Genomic DNA, 14,445 nt, shown 5'->3' with positions numbered 1-14,445 from the left:
TTTGTTTGAAAAAAGGCCTTATAGTCTGACTAATACTTATATCAAACCTTTACGAGTTAGTTAAAATGTTATCAAATAAAACCTTCAAAATTCCAAAGGGTTATGCGGCTTGTTATATTTATACTAATAACTAAGTCCTCTTGCGCCGACCTAATATTTTTCTGTCAAATTAAAAGAAAAATGAGAGTTTTTCTTAAGTGAATTAGTTATGAAATCTGTAATTGATACTATTGTAATTATCATATGTAAAATATTCTAGTAATGAAATAAATCATTTTTTTGTAGGCTTGTAGCCAAAAGTAACAAAACCAGCTGACTTTACAAGTTTGTTTTGTCATAACTCATAAGATTTGTGAAAACTAGTTTACAACCGAGAATTTTTCAATTGCCGTATCAAATGTCACTATTACTACATATGATCATCACGTTATCTCTAGTTCTCTACATCAATATATTGTATTTGATGTATTTGGTAGAGCATCGTGTAACATCAACATATGATCATCACGTTATCTCCAGTTCTCTGCATCAATAGATTGTATTTGATGTATTTGGTAGAGCATCATGTAACATCAATTCAATTCCTTTTGCTTTTTCTATGTGTGTGTGTGTGTGGAAACGTTGTATACATGTCTATAATATCTAAATGCCTTAATATCTGTAGTGTCATCAACTTATACAATTTTTTAACTGAAGAACAGCAATAATTACATGGCTACCAATTAAAAAGCATAGCATAGAAAATCACTAGGATATTTTAAATTCAATTCAGAATTCTAAATCTAATGTTAACATATTTAGAGTTGCTATAAATATAATTCGACTTCTATTTTTTTATTCATGAACTTTAGTTTTTTTTTTTTTTTGATCAAAATGAACTTTAGTTTGTTTCCTTGATCTGTCAAATGGATGTACATCATAATTAGAAAAACTCACACCAAAACTCACCCAAATTCTGAATATTCTAAATATGTATTGTTTAATTAATTTTCAGAATTTTGATTAAAGGATTCATGAACCTATCACAAAGTATTAAAGCTCTCAAGTCTCAACAGATTAATTAAATATAAAATCTCCTTCTTACTTTTTTTGTTGTTGTGTAAACATAAGTTGTTGACTCTTTCAAAACAACCAATCGATATTATACATTGATTGCTCAGTCTTAGTAGATGTGGGCATGTCAGTTTAAATTGGGATTTAATTTGAGTTTAGTTATGTTTGATTTATATCAATCTAAAAAATTATAACTAAAGTCAACCAAAAATAGTTTGGTTTAGACTGTTTTAGGTTTGGTTTGTTTTTGGTTCAATTTAATTTGATTTGGTTATGTATGTGTTTATATTGTGTAACTGAATTGGTTTTTAAAATCTTGTTATAATTTGGTTACAAAAATGTTGACAAAAAAATTTTGGTTACAAAAATATATAATAAAAACATAAAACAAATTATTTGACACTAAATCATTACTTTTCATATTTAAAACATGAAACCAAACATCACAATAGAAACGTAGATAATATATTTTATATTATTATCTTCAAATTTAATATAAATATTATAGATAATTTTAGTTTTAATATTAATATATGAGATTTATACTCTTTTATTTTTAATCATTTTTTTATATTCGCGAAGAAAAAAACTGTAAAAAATTATGTTTAGTTATTTAGATTAAATGATAAAATATTTTAAATCTTAATACTATTATTATATTTAGTTAGTGTAAGTAAACAATATTCCGGTTTTTTTCGGTTTTAAACCAAACCATTTAAATTGATAAAATTTTACTAAATAGTTTAAATATTACTTTGATTTGGTTTGGATCAGTTTTGTGTTCGGATAGTCGGTTTGGTTTGGTTTTGTTAATGCTATTATTATATTTAGTTAGTGTAAGTAAACAATATTCCGGTTTTTTGGTTTGGTTTTAAACCAAACCATTTAAATTGATAAACTTTTACTAAATAGTTTAAACATATACTTTGATTTGGTTTGGATCAGTTTTGTGTTCGGCTAGTCGGTTTGGTTTGGTTTGGTTTTTATCTACTCTTAAGTCTCTGTCACGTTTTTCTCTGTGTATTTATACAGAGCATACATTTCTAGTCCTCCTTTTACGTCTCTCTTTCTCAGAGTTTTCTTATTATTCTTCCAAGTCTCTAAACATCCGTCAAAATAATCCTTCTCTGTTTTCTATTTGCAATTCTCGGAACATGACTTTGATCTCTATATTCTCTAATCCGAGTAAGTATTCTTCATGGTTAGGAATATATATATCCTTCTAAAGTGAGAGAGAGTTCTTGAAACAAAGTTTTTATTTGGTAAACAAAGTTTGTTTCAATGGGGAGTATTCTATGGTGGTTACTCGGGGTGGGGATCGTTCTGTTCTTGGTGAGGATTGTGTTATTCAAAACCGGTTTGATTCACATGGTTAAGAAATGGAGGAGGACGATCATCGATCTCTTCCACGTTTACCAGCACTACAAGGTTCCGCAATTCAACGGCAACGTTCAAGAGAATCATCTCTACCGAAAAGTGTACACGTATCTGAACTCGTTGAGCTCCATCGAGGACTCCGATTTCACGAACCTCTTCACCGGGAAAAAGTCAAACGAGATTGTCCTCCGCTTGGATCGAAACCAGGTCGTTGGAGACGAGTTCCTCGGCGCTAGAGTCTGTTGGATCAACGGAGAAGACGAAGACGGAGGCAAGAGTTTCGTTTTGAAGATACGTAAAGCCGATAAACGGAGGATCCTCGCTCCCTATCTCCAGCATATACACACGGTCTCTGATGAGCTCGAACAGAGAAACACAGAGCTGAAGCTCTTCATCAACGTCGTCGTCGACGGGAAGAAGAATAACGGACGGTGGAGATCGACTCCGTTTAATCATCCTTGTACTTTCGATAACGTCGCCATGGAGACGGATCTGAAGAACAAGGTCAAATCCGATCTCGAATCGTTCCTCAAGGGGAAACAGTACTACAACCGTCTCGGCCGCGTTTGGAAACGGAGTTACCTCCTGTACGGACCTTCCGGCACCGGAAAATCGAGCTTCGTGGCGGCGATGGCGAATTTTCTCGACTACGATGTGTACGATATAGATCTCTCCAAGGTAGCGGATGATTCGGATCTCAAGATGCTTCTGTTACAGACGCGTGCCAAGTCAGTGATCGTCATCGAGGATCTCGATCGATTCGTCTCCGCGAAATCGACGGCTGTGAGCGTTTCGGGGATTTTAAATTTCGCTGATAGTATACTCACCTCTTGCGCAGCGGACGAAAGGATCATGGTGTTCACTATGACGGGGAAAGAGCATATCGACCCGGCTATGATCCGACCGGGTCGGGTCGACGTTCACATCCACTTTCCGTTATGCGATTTCACGGCGTTTAAAACGTTGGCTAACAACTACTTAGGCGTGAGAGAGCACAAGCTTTTCCCTCAGGTGGAAGGGATTTTTCAAAACGGTGCGTCTCTGAGCCCCGCCGAGATCGGAGAGCTGATGATCGCGAACCGCAGCTCGCCGACTCGTGCGCTCAAGCACGTCATCAGCGCTCTGCAGACGGACGGAGATCGGAGGGGAAACGCGCGGCGTTCGTTTCTCGAGAGCGGCTCGAGGAGATCGACGTCGGAGAGCGAGATGAGCGGTCCTCTTTGCGGCGGAGGAGGAGGAAGCTCGCCGGCGGTGAAGGAGTTCAGGAAGCTGTACGGGTTGTTGAGAATCAAGAGTAGTAGAAAATCTGAGTCGTACGATGGGGCTCGAGATGTCAGGGACGGCTAGTGATTGATTAATCTTTTGAAAATCAACAGCCACGTGGATTAATTGTATTGGCTGCGATAGAGAATGTTCCTATGTTTTTTTTCCCTCCTTTTTTCTAGTTAATGTACAGAGATTCGCAAGTTAAAATTGATTTGCTATGAATACAAGAAAGCCCAAGTTCAAGCAATTTACTATCTGAGATTATTGTGGCTGAACAGTTTGGGCCGGTCGTAGAAAAGCCCAATTAAATATTATACACCCTTAATGATCGAAGGGGCGAAAAGAGAGAGATGAATTAGATCGAACGGTCATGGAGCATCGTCAATAACACCACTCATTATAAAAACCGCGTCTTCTTCTTCGTGGAGCGTCGTCGTCTAGGGTTTTTCTAAGATTCTTCAAGGTAGATTCGAAGTTCTTTCGCGGAAGACGATAGTATAGAATCTTCGAGTAGTTAAGATACTGTTGCGATCATATCTTAGACGTTTTTTTTGTTTGATGTACTGATTATTACTTTTGGTGTTGCATCGATTTTAGGAGGAATTCGATCTCGTCTGGAAGCATGAGTAGGCCGGTGTTCGTTGGGAACTTCGAGTATGAGACTCGCCAATCGGATCTGGAACGGTTGTTCAGCAAGTACGGGAGAGTGGAGCGAGTTGACATGAAGTCTGGTACATAACTTCTCTTTACTTGTTTCGTGTAGAGGAGAAGTTTGCTTCGTCGATCTAATTTGATATGAAGGATTCTTTGATTTGAGTAACTATATGGATTAGGAGAAATGAAGGAAGCAGTAGTATAGGATAGGAGATGGAGCTGTAGTATGTTTAAGTGTTTGTTTGGTGACAGGAGGCTTTCTCCATAGGAGCATTTGAGTTTCCATGCCTACCTTTATCATCATCATCTCATCTTGTGCCTACAATCTTCGTTTGAGTCTAGAGATATCTTCCATGTCACCATCATCATCATCATCATCCGTTGCTTTGTTTCTCTTCTTCATGTCTGAACTCCTACTGTCAGAAAGCAGTGCCTTTGCAATCATTCAGATTTCAGAATTGAAAAGAAATATTTGGATTTTGATTACCTTTTTGCTTGACTACAAACTACACATCTTTGTTTTCTACTACATCATGGATCGTCTCTGCGTCTTATGCACACCAACCTTCCTTAACATTATTGATACAGGTGTTGTATATTTATTTTTAGTTTTCATTTACTCTAGGTTCAAAGGTGTTGCTTTGCAAATTCTGTGGGCTGCTGAAAAACATATACATGCTCTCTGCGTCGTCTTCTGACCATGTGTGTTGTTTTATTCCTTACAGGTTATGCTTTTGTGTATTTCGAGGATGAGCGTGATGCTGAAGATGCTATCCGTGGGATTGACAATATCCCTTTTGGCTATGAAAAACGCAAGCTCTCTGTCGAATGGGCTAAGGTGGATCTCTTTCTCCTTTTCTAGTGACTTATATACTCTGTTTATCTTTTTTTCAAGAGAGCTCCCTGTCTAAGTTTACTTACCGGCTTTCAGGGTGAACGTGGGAAGCCTCATGGAAAGGCAGCTTCCAATCAGAGGCCTACAAAGACACTCTTTGTCATCAACTTTGACCCTATCCGCACTAAAGAGCGTGATATTGAGAGGCACTTTGAGCCGTATGGTAAAGTTCTCAATGTCCGCATAAGACGCAACTTCGCATTCGTTCAGTTTGCAACTCAGGAAGATGCAACCAAGGCCCTTGAGTCTACACAAAACAGGTACAACAACGTTCACCACCTCTCTGATACTAACACATACTTGATAAGCTCTTACATTTTCATCCTCTGTTGGCAGCAAATTAATGGACAGGGTTGTTTCTATTGAGTACGCTTTGAGGGATGATGATGAAAGAGATGATCGATATGCTCCTAGTCCCAGAAGGAGATCTCTTAGTCCTGTCTACAGGAGGCGTCCCAGTCCTGATTACGGCCGTCCTCGCAGTCCTGAGTATGACAGGTACAAGGATCCAGCTCCTTATGAAAGGCGTAGGAGCCCAGGTTATGGCCGTCGCAGTCCTGAATATGGGAGAGCTAGAAGCCCTGGTTATGACAGATACAGAAGGTAACAACAATACTTAGCTTGTAACTGTTTGTGTTATAGATGATTCTTATATCCTAAATGTCTTTGTTTTGTCTGTGTAGCCGGTCTCCTGTATACAGAGCAAGAGGTTGAAGATGTTGCTACGGAATGTGCTCTACGAGTGGTTGTGTTTTCTATGTTAGTCTGAACCTTAGTTGCTATGCTATTATGCTACGTGGTGTTAGTTTTAGTAGCTTGTAATGACATTGATATTTGTGAAGAATTTGAAGCTTGGATTCTCTCTTAATCAATTCAGTTTCTTCATTAGAAGAGAAAATGTGAAGTGTATTTTGATTGTTTAGTTAAGTCCAATGACACAGAGAGAGAGAGAGAGATTTACGTGAGTGGCGTATTTGTACCGATGTTGCTGTCACGTTCGAACCTAATCGTGTGGTTGGTCTATAAACTCTCTTCTTGAAACCATCGCTCTGAGAGTTTGAAGTAATGAACGAATGTGATCCCTACTCAAGATGAATGAAAACGATGGTTAAGTAAATTCGCTCAAGTTTCGTTTGTCTTGGTTTCTTACGAGTTTTGTTTTCTTTGGGTTTCATTAGTGTTATCTTTATGAATTGGATTCTCTTACATAACGACACATGATGATAGACTTGGTCTCCGTCCTAGTGTTAACTCTGATTTGACGTAATGGTAATCTCTTGTCTGAGCTTGACACGTCGCTATTATTCATTCAATTAATTTTTTTTGTTAGCTCTACGAATAATCAACCTCTCTTTGTTTGTTGATTATGCTTTGTATTTGTATTAATTTGGTCAAGGTCAAACGAACCCCATCGATAAAGTAGGTTTCTAACAATCGAGTTGAGTCGGATTATATATAACGTAGCCCAAAGAACACGCCGTTTCGTTCCTTTGTTACTGCTTATAGATTCCTTCGTTTTACTTTGATCTCTTGGGCTTTAATTGGTGACCATCATTTAGGAAAAATATAGTGGTGAATTTTTCATTCCTCGAGTTTTATACCATTCATGTTGATTTTTTTGTCAAATTATAGATTCATGGGACCCACTCTATTCCTTTCATTTCTTTATGGCTGAAAAAAATTACGAAGAAAAAATTCCTTCTCAAATTTCTATGAGGAATGAAATGAACACAATATTAATACATTTCTGCTTTTTCATTTCCTCGGCTGAATATCTGTTCAATTTTCCATTCATTTTTCCATTCAGTTCAACAGTTACCAATTGAAGCCTTGTTCTTTATCTTTTTTTTTGGTGGTGAATGATAAATCACAATTATGTATTTTAATATTCCCACAAGTTGACAAATTTAAAACTGAAGGCATGTTCCTCTATATACTTTTCGATTTCTTTAGCCTGAAAGAAAGAAAACAACCTTGTTTTTATATAATTCGTATAGTTGACTCGATCTATTTGAGTTCTAATATTTATTCGTATACAGTGAGCATGCGCAGATAAGTCTAAGATTTCTTACACACCAGTAGGATATAGCGTTTGGTTTATTTCCTTTTAAAATGTGTGAATTTCCCGAATATGTCGTTGTGTCTCTATGCTAGTTATTTGATTATTCAAAGCCGTAAAGAGAACAGACACCCACTATGACAAAAATAAAAAATAAAAAAAAGAAATAGAAGAAGCCTGAGAAAATTCATGTTAGTGGGCATTACGTAGTGGTATCTCGTTCCGCAGCTCAAGTGATCAATTAGCTAGTCATCATGAATAAATAGTAGATGAACACAAACATCATTGTTATCCGTCACGAAATTAGCAAAATAGAACTTAAATAAACAGCAGTTCACTTCACGTAACCTTTCTTTTGTCATAAATATATTTGCGGAATCGAATTATCATATTACAGAACATGCGATGTCACGTACGGGGATGGGGAAAAGTTTAGATTCATTTTTAAAAATGAAAGCTACCAAGGTCCACCAGCTACCTTATTACTCTCCCAAATTGCTCGTTACTCATTCATCTTCACCCATGTGATACTTTTAATGATTGATAAGCATATGACTATTTTCTGGATTTTTATTTGAACATATATTCACCAAAGAAAAGATAGACGAAACAATGAATACATATTATGTAACACTCAAAGAGATTCGTATTCACGTATTCTTCTACCCATACACAACTCTCATACATATCCATATCAATAAACCAAAGTGACCAAACCAACCCAAATCACCATCATACTATATAGCATTTAAAAATAAATATTGATTTAAACAAAATAAAAACCTAAAAAGAATAATAGACTGTTGTGTTAGCTATGTTCTGACAACTTTAACTAAAGGTCCCCATGTGACTATGTAAGGCAAAAGATCATGAAAGAGAATTAGAAAATCTTATTTCATAATCTCTTCTGATATCATTTTGCTTCACCATGAAGATCCTCCTCCTGTAGTACTGAACATCCCACTCCAGTATCCATTATTAGGGCTTGAAGAATTATTATTATTATTATTACCATGACTCTTCTGTTGTTGATTATCATCATGATCAACTTCTTGTGTTATGCTTGATGTAATCTCCTTCATTTGATCCCCAGATGGAAACATAACCCTACCTTGATGATGAGTATCATCAGACCTATTGTGGTTGTTGTGTCCAGTCCCTTGATGATCAGTAGAGAAAGAGAGACTACTTGGCTTGTAATCCACCATTGTTGGAAACCCTGAGGAAGTGTACATCACATTGCTTGATGAATCCATCACTGGACCAGAAGGCATATATGAGATTGAAGAAACATTAACTCCTCTTCTTAAAAGCTCAAGAGCTGAAGGCTGATGATGAGTTATGTTGACATTTCCTTCCATCTTAGGCATTTGAAGAAACTGAGACATGTGAACATGATGATTCTGATGTTGATCTTGCATGACTGGGAAAGACAACAAGTTGAGATCTTGTGATGACCCTTTTGATTTATTAGGGATTTGGTTTGAGAAGAGAATTGGTGGGTTAAGATCTGGAAGTGTTGTAGTCAAACCAAGTGAAGATGGTGTTGTAAGAAGGATGTTTGATGATGAAGAAGAAGGCACTCTCTTGTTCTTTCTTGAGCTTCCTCCGACAGGAACATTCCTAAGAGTTCCACCTTCGGTCCAATACCTTCGACAACCTTTGCAGAAGTATCTTGGTTGTGTTAGACTATAGTTGTTGTAGTAACAAAACTTTGTGTTGGTTGAGTTACATCTTGGACAGTTTAGTTTCTCTTGTGGTCTTGCTTTCCTCTCTACCACAACCGCCGTATTGTTGTTGTTGCTTCTTACGCCAGAGACGGTGGCTCCAGAGGCTGAGACGCCGTTAGATGTGAGAATGTTGTTTGGCCTTGGACTGGACGTGGTGTTTGATTGATGTGTGTTGTTATTGGGAATCATGATTTGCTCCATTGGTTTTACGTTCATCATTTCTTGAAAGCCCTAGGACATTTAAATCGAAAGAGGTAACTATAGTTTAACTTTGAAGCGTATCAATATCTACCATAAGGAATCATAAACTAAATAATAAGCTGATTAAGACATAAACGTGTGATTAATTCGCATCATGCTTCTCAAGATCAATCAGAAAAATAAAACACATGTACATCGAATTTTCCTTAATTGGTATTCTATCGAGCTATATAGGATTTGGTGAAAAATGAGAAGTGATCAAATGAACACCAAGAACAAGGGGTATATAACAAATACCGACGTTAATTATTTTCTATTATTAATTTTTCAATAATTTAATTAATGATTAATCACATCAAAAGGCTGAGAAAAATGTATTTTGAAATATACCCTAATCTTTTATTTATAGCCTCGGAACCAATAAAATTATAATTTCCCCATGCAGATTTTTCATTGAAATATGTGTTAAAACTTAAAACTCAAGAAATAGTATCTATATATGTTTCTTTACCCACAATCACACAATCAAGATAATATTCATCTATATATATAAGAGACTATATATGCACACATAAAAATACGCGCATATAATATGAAATCTTTAATGGATCATGGAAGATAGAAAGTGAAAGAAAAAAGAGAAGAGAGAAGAGAGAAGAGAGAAGAGAGAAGAGAGAAGAAGGAAGATGTAGTTAAGAAGAAACAAAAAGGCAAAGGAAGATATCTTATAAGCACCTGTGTCCACTTCGTAGCGTCCATGACTTCGGACAAAGAGAAAGCTAGGGGAAGATATATGTGTGGTTTCTGAGTAAAGGCCAAAGAGAAGAATGTTTTTGAGACTTTTCCTCTGCTTTTGCTTTTGTTTGTGAGTGATGGATCTTCTATGCGTTGCCTTTCACTTTATTGATGATGAAAAGAGAGCTAGCGAAGTAGATGGAGAAGAGAAGCACTCAATTTTTAACTTATTATCTAGGAGAATATATTATCCTTTTTCAACTAGAGAATATATCTATGTAAACACATTATTTTTTCTCAGGCATTTCCCATGGTGAAAAATATCTAGACATGTATATACAAATCTCATAAAAAAAGTTCTCGAGTATGATGAATAGGTTTGTTGGACTATAGTTTGAATATGATTATTGAATATTAAAATAAAATTATGTGTCTATAACTTAAATGAAAAACTTTAGAATGACATTTTGTTTGCTAAAATGTTAAAAGAGCATTTGTTTATGCTATTAGATGACCAAGATGAACTGAATTTTTTATTTATATTTTTGATTTGTAATATCATAGTATAGTATATTAGCAAAAAAAAAATTCATAGTATCATCCACCCAATTCGGGAGAAAACTTTGGACTAAAAACTTATAAGAAATTCGGTTATAAAAAGAATAAAAGAAGTGAAAAGAAAAAGTTGGGTTTGTTGATTTTGACTAGTGATGATGTCTCGCGACTGCTCTCTCTTGCTAGCTCTTTCTGGTCCCTCTTAGTAAAATATATATATCTTAGAGAAAAAAATTCTGTGTAAGGAATCATGTCCTTTTGTCAAATTAATGTATTTCTTAATAATAGATATAAAACTCTTGTTGACAAAAAAAGATATAAAACTCTTTTGTGCATCATATAATGCATATAGTGTTAGTGGAACTATGAGTTGTATGCTACTTTCTTGACCTCCCATTTTGTGATTGGATACTATTTGTTTGCATATATGGTCCATCAAATCGCTTAAGCTATATTTAAAAATCCCAACACCATACCTATATGTGTATCCGTGTATACTCTTTGCGTTCATGTGATTAGCGGCTTTAACACCTAAGCTTAGCTCGTCTTTAAACATTTACTGTATCAATATTCAATATATAATATACTGGTACTCATCTAGATTTAATAAAACTGAAGAGATTAGTTAAATACTGCAAATTCAAAAGCACAAAAATGATTAGGCGGGTTTTAGTCAAAAAAAAGAATGATTATACGGGTTTGTATATAAGTTATTTTTGTGTGATTACACAATTAGAGTCAATATTTCTATTTAGTCATTTACTTATCTTATAACGATGTTATTTTATGATTTTTTTTGTAATTGAAATTTGTCATTGTATTACTCCTTCCCTTGTCTGTATGATTTCATGTCAACTTTTTATTAATCGTTAAAAATACTATATTATTTGGTTTTCATATTTATCTTCATTTAATTTTTCTAATTGATTTAATATTACGTAGATTCTCTTTATTATATTTTTCAAAATAAAATCAAATTTTTTTGGAACTTTTTGTATAATATAATTAATTATAGAAACTAAGGTGTGGGTTGTATAATGTAAACACACATCAAATATTGTATCCAGTCGATTCTTATTAATCGTTAGAGATACAATGTTATTTGTTTTCACACATATCCTTCACCACTTCTTTTTTTATCTTCATAATCTGCTCATTCGAGAGTTTCAAGACTCGATAACAAACATTCAGGAACTAAGCTCGGTTCACTCCAACATGGACTCGGTTGTATCAGCCTGAGAGCCATGTTGCTGAGATAAACAGTACAAGAGACACACTGAGTATATTGAAAAATTAAACTGGTCAAAGATACAAAATGCCAGATCAAATTTGAGAGATGGTAGTTTATAGGTGAATGAATCTCTGAGCACACACATCTACATAGACTAAATTTTACCAGAAAGTGGAAGACACAACCACTAGGATATATGAATCCTGCAAAGTTTATTTTCCATGTGGAATTAGTCAATTATTCCGAGACTGGCTATGAAAAGAAAAGCAAAAGAGTACAGATGGCAGAATGATAAAGACCTTTGAGGAATGGGTATGATAAACATACACAGAGATCCTTGACTGATCGCATCTATGACAACCCCCATCTTCATCATTTCTAGTTATCTCAGCTGAATTACACAAACATAAAAATCTAAGGCACTCACTTCTCACAAGAAGAAGCCTGAAACGCAAATAGTCTAGAACTGAAAGCAAAGATCTGTCTTTAGATTAAGAAGTCATATAGCTCTTCTTCTTCTTCATCAGTTAGTATAGCTCTGCAGAAACAATAAAGTCTCCTAAGGATCTCAAGTTACAGAGAGTTTTTTTAAGAGTACAAAGAGAGAGGTAGTTCTTTAGATTACAACGCACCACCATCTTCGACAAGAACTTGCAAGACCGGTTTAGGTGGTTGCAAGGCCGGTTCGATTCCAGAATTATTACCGTTAGGAGAAACGCACGTGTTTTTGTGGCGATCGAAACCTCGAAACTTAAGAGAAATATAGCCGTTGCGAAAGGCGCTACCTTCTCTATAAATACTAGAATCAGACAAACTTAAAAACACTAGATCAGATTTCAGACAAACAAACTAAACATAACTCAAAAGACACTACATTATAATCAGACAACAAACCAAACCATTGTCCCTCCTTCTTTCTTCTTCTCCAATTATATCGATGTCCCTAATGTAAAAATACAAATCTTCAACCTCCTTCACTAAAACTCTCTCTCTCTCTCTCTCTCTGTAAATCTTTCAATCCCGTTTCTGTGCAACGGAGAAACAACCGGTGGCCCAAAGACCAAACCAGTTTCGGAATCGATCAAAGCCGCTCTCCAATTATTCCCCATCTGTTGAATCACTCGTTTCCTGAAGAAAGGCTCAAAGACTCGGTGGTGGAGCTCCAGTTTACATGGCCGCCGTCCTCCTCGCTGCTGAAGTAAGTTTCTCGATTCAGATCTGATTTTTTTTTTTGGTTTAGTGAAAATCATTGTCTGATTTCTAAGTTATGTGATTCAGGTGTTACAGCTTGCTGCGAGAGACAACAAGACGTCGAAGATAATTCTCAGTCATGGAATGATGAAGCTTTTACCAAATTTCTCTTTTTTTCTTTCTTTTTTTGGTGTCAAACCTTTTTTTAGAGTTAATTTTGTATTATATATTTGTATATACAATGAGAGAGAGAGAGAGAGAGAGAGGGAGAGAGAGAGAGAGGGAGAGAGAGAGAGAGTGAGTGAGCGGAGTGAGAGGCCGGCTCGGGGTGAGCGGCCGGCTCGGGGTGAGCGGCCGGCTCGAGGTGAGCGGCCGGCTCGGGGTGAGCGGCCGAGCGACCGGCTCGGGGTGAGCGGAGTGAGAGACCGGCTCGGGGTGAGCGGGCTCGGGCTCGGGGTGAGCGGCCGGCTCGGGGTGAGCGGCCGGCTCGGGGTGAGCGGCCGGCTCGGGTGAGCGGCCGGCTCGGGGTGAGTGGCCGGCTCGGGGTGAGCGGCTCGGGCTCGGGGCTCGGGGTGACCCGGCTCGGGCTCGGGGTGAGCGGTCGGCTCGGGGTGAGCGGTCGGCTCGGGGTGAGAGGCCGGCTCGGGGCTCGGGGTGAGCGGCCGGCTCGGGGCTTGGGGTGAGCGGCCGGCTCGGGGTGCGTGCTCGGGGTGCGTGCTCGGGGTGCGTGCTCGGGGTGCGTGCTCGGGGTGCGTGCTCGGGGTGCGTGCTCGGGGTGCGTGCTCGGGGTGCGTGCTCGGGGTGCGTGCTCGGGGTGCGTGCTCGGAGTGCGTGCTCGGAGTGCGTGCTCGGAGTGCGTGCTCGGGGTGCGTGCTCGGGGTGCGTGCTCGGGGTGCGTGCGCGGGGTGCGTGCTCGGGGTGCGTGCTCGGGGTGCGTGCTCGGGTGCGTGCTCGGGGGGTGCGTGCTCGGGGGGTGCGTGCTCGGGATGCGTGCTCGGGGTGCGTGCTCGGGGTGCGTGCTCGGGGTGCGTGCTCGGGGTGCGTGCTCGGGGTGCGTGCTCGCTCGGGGTGCGTGCTCGCTCGGGGTGCGTGCGAGCACCCCTCGCTCGGGGTGCTCGCTCGGGGTGCTCGCTCGGGGTGCTCGCTCGGGGTGCTCGCTTGCTCGCTCGGGTGCTCGCTCGGGGTGCTCGCTCGGGTGCTCGCTCGGGGTGCTCGCTCGGGGTGTTCGCTCGGGGATGTGCCCTGAATGAGCTGCAGAAACAAATTTTGGGCTTGGGTTTTAAACGAGATGGGCTTGACGATTTATGAAAATATGTTTACAAACATGCTTCAGCCCAAAGAAAGAAAAGCCCAACAAGAAAATAAAAGCTATGGTCGAATCATATATCAATCTGACGGCAATGCAGAGACAGTCGACCATGCGGAAGCGACCATGCGGAAGCACGAGACCAACCGAAGAGTTTTGCGACCACAATCATTCAATTTTGGTCAAGTCAAG

The 14,445-nt window shown here is 38.5% G+C and overlaps 3 protein-coding genes and 2 long non-coding RNA genes across 7 annotated transcripts; 3 read left to right on the top strand and 2 right to left on the bottom strand.

The window, feature by feature from the left end:
- The first annotated feature begins 2,111 nt into the window (after positions 1 to 2,111).
- On the top strand, positions 2,112 to 3,971 carry LOC108813186 (AAA-ATPase At2g46620). The gene has a single exon (XM_018585665.2). The coding sequence runs from the start codon at positions 2,335 to 2,337 to the stop codon at positions 3,775 to 3,777; it is 1,443 nt and encodes a 480-aa protein (XP_018441167.1). The 5' UTR covers positions 2,112 to 2,334; the 3' UTR covers positions 3,778 to 3,971.
- A 47-nt stretch (positions 3,972 to 4,018) lies between these two features.
- On the top strand, positions 4,019 to 6,113 carry LOC108813187 (serine/arginine-rich splicing factor RS31). Of its 3 annotated transcripts, none has more exons than XM_018585668.2 (6): positions 4,019 to 4,159; positions 4,294 to 4,427; positions 5,076 to 5,188; positions 5,282 to 5,505; positions 5,582 to 5,848; positions 5,929 to 6,113. In XM_018585668.2, exons 2-6 carry the CDS (start codon positions 4,319 to 4,321, stop codon positions 5,957 to 5,959), a joined length of 744 nt encoding a protein of 247 aa, XP_018441170.1. In that variant the 5' UTR covers positions 4,019 to 4,159; positions 4,294 to 4,318; the 3' UTR covers positions 5,960 to 6,113. The 3 variants fall into 3 exon arrangements, with proteins under 3 accessions (XP_018441170.1, XP_018441171.1, XP_018441168.1); XM_018585669.2 differs by having other exon boundaries at positions 4,114 to 4,209; XM_018585666.2 differs by lacking the exons at positions 4,019 to 4,159; positions 4,294 to 4,427 and adding an exon at positions 4,629 to 4,938.
- A 1,792-nt stretch (positions 6,114 to 7,905) lies between these two features.
- On the bottom strand, positions 7,906 to 10,246 carry LOC108807228 (dof zinc finger protein DOF2.5). The gene is made up of 2 exons (XM_018579484.2): positions 9,971 to 10,246; positions 7,906 to 9,265 (listed from the first exon to the last, which is right to left on the bottom strand). Exons 1-2 carry the CDS (start codon positions 9,992 to 9,994, stop codon positions 8,228 to 8,230), a joined length of 1,062 nt encoding a protein of 353 aa, XP_018434986.1. The 5' UTR covers positions 9,995 to 10,246; the 3' UTR covers positions 7,906 to 8,227.
- A 1,213-nt stretch (positions 10,247 to 11,459) lies between these two features.
- LOC108809817 (uncharacterized) lies at positions 11,460 to 12,596 on the bottom strand. The gene is made up of 3 exons (XR_001942914.2): positions 12,389 to 12,596; positions 12,056 to 12,294; positions 11,460 to 11,959 (listed from the first exon to the last, which is right to left on the bottom strand). It is a non-coding gene; the product is annotated as an uncharacterized LOC108809817 (long non-coding RNA).
- Positions 12,597 to 12,814: 218 nt separating this feature from the next.
- Positions 12,815 to 13,157, top strand: LOC130496392 (uncharacterized). Its single transcript, XR_008935538.1, has 2 exons — positions 12,815 to 12,954; positions 13,035 to 13,157. It is a non-coding gene; the product is annotated as an uncharacterized LOC130496392 (long non-coding RNA).
- The last annotated feature ends 1,288 nt before the right edge of the window (positions 13,158 to 14,445 follow it).

Source organism: Raphanus sativus, chromosome 6 (assembly GCF_000801105.2).
Source record: "Raphanus sativus cultivar WK10039 chromosome 6, ASM80110v3, whole genome shotgun sequence".
In the NCBI taxonomy this organism is placed as follows: Eukaryota; Viridiplantae; Streptophyta; class Magnoliopsida; order Brassicales; family Brassicaceae; genus Raphanus; species Raphanus sativus.
Note: the sequence above shows the minus strand (reverse complement) of the source record. Positions and strands in the feature narration are given on the sequence as shown.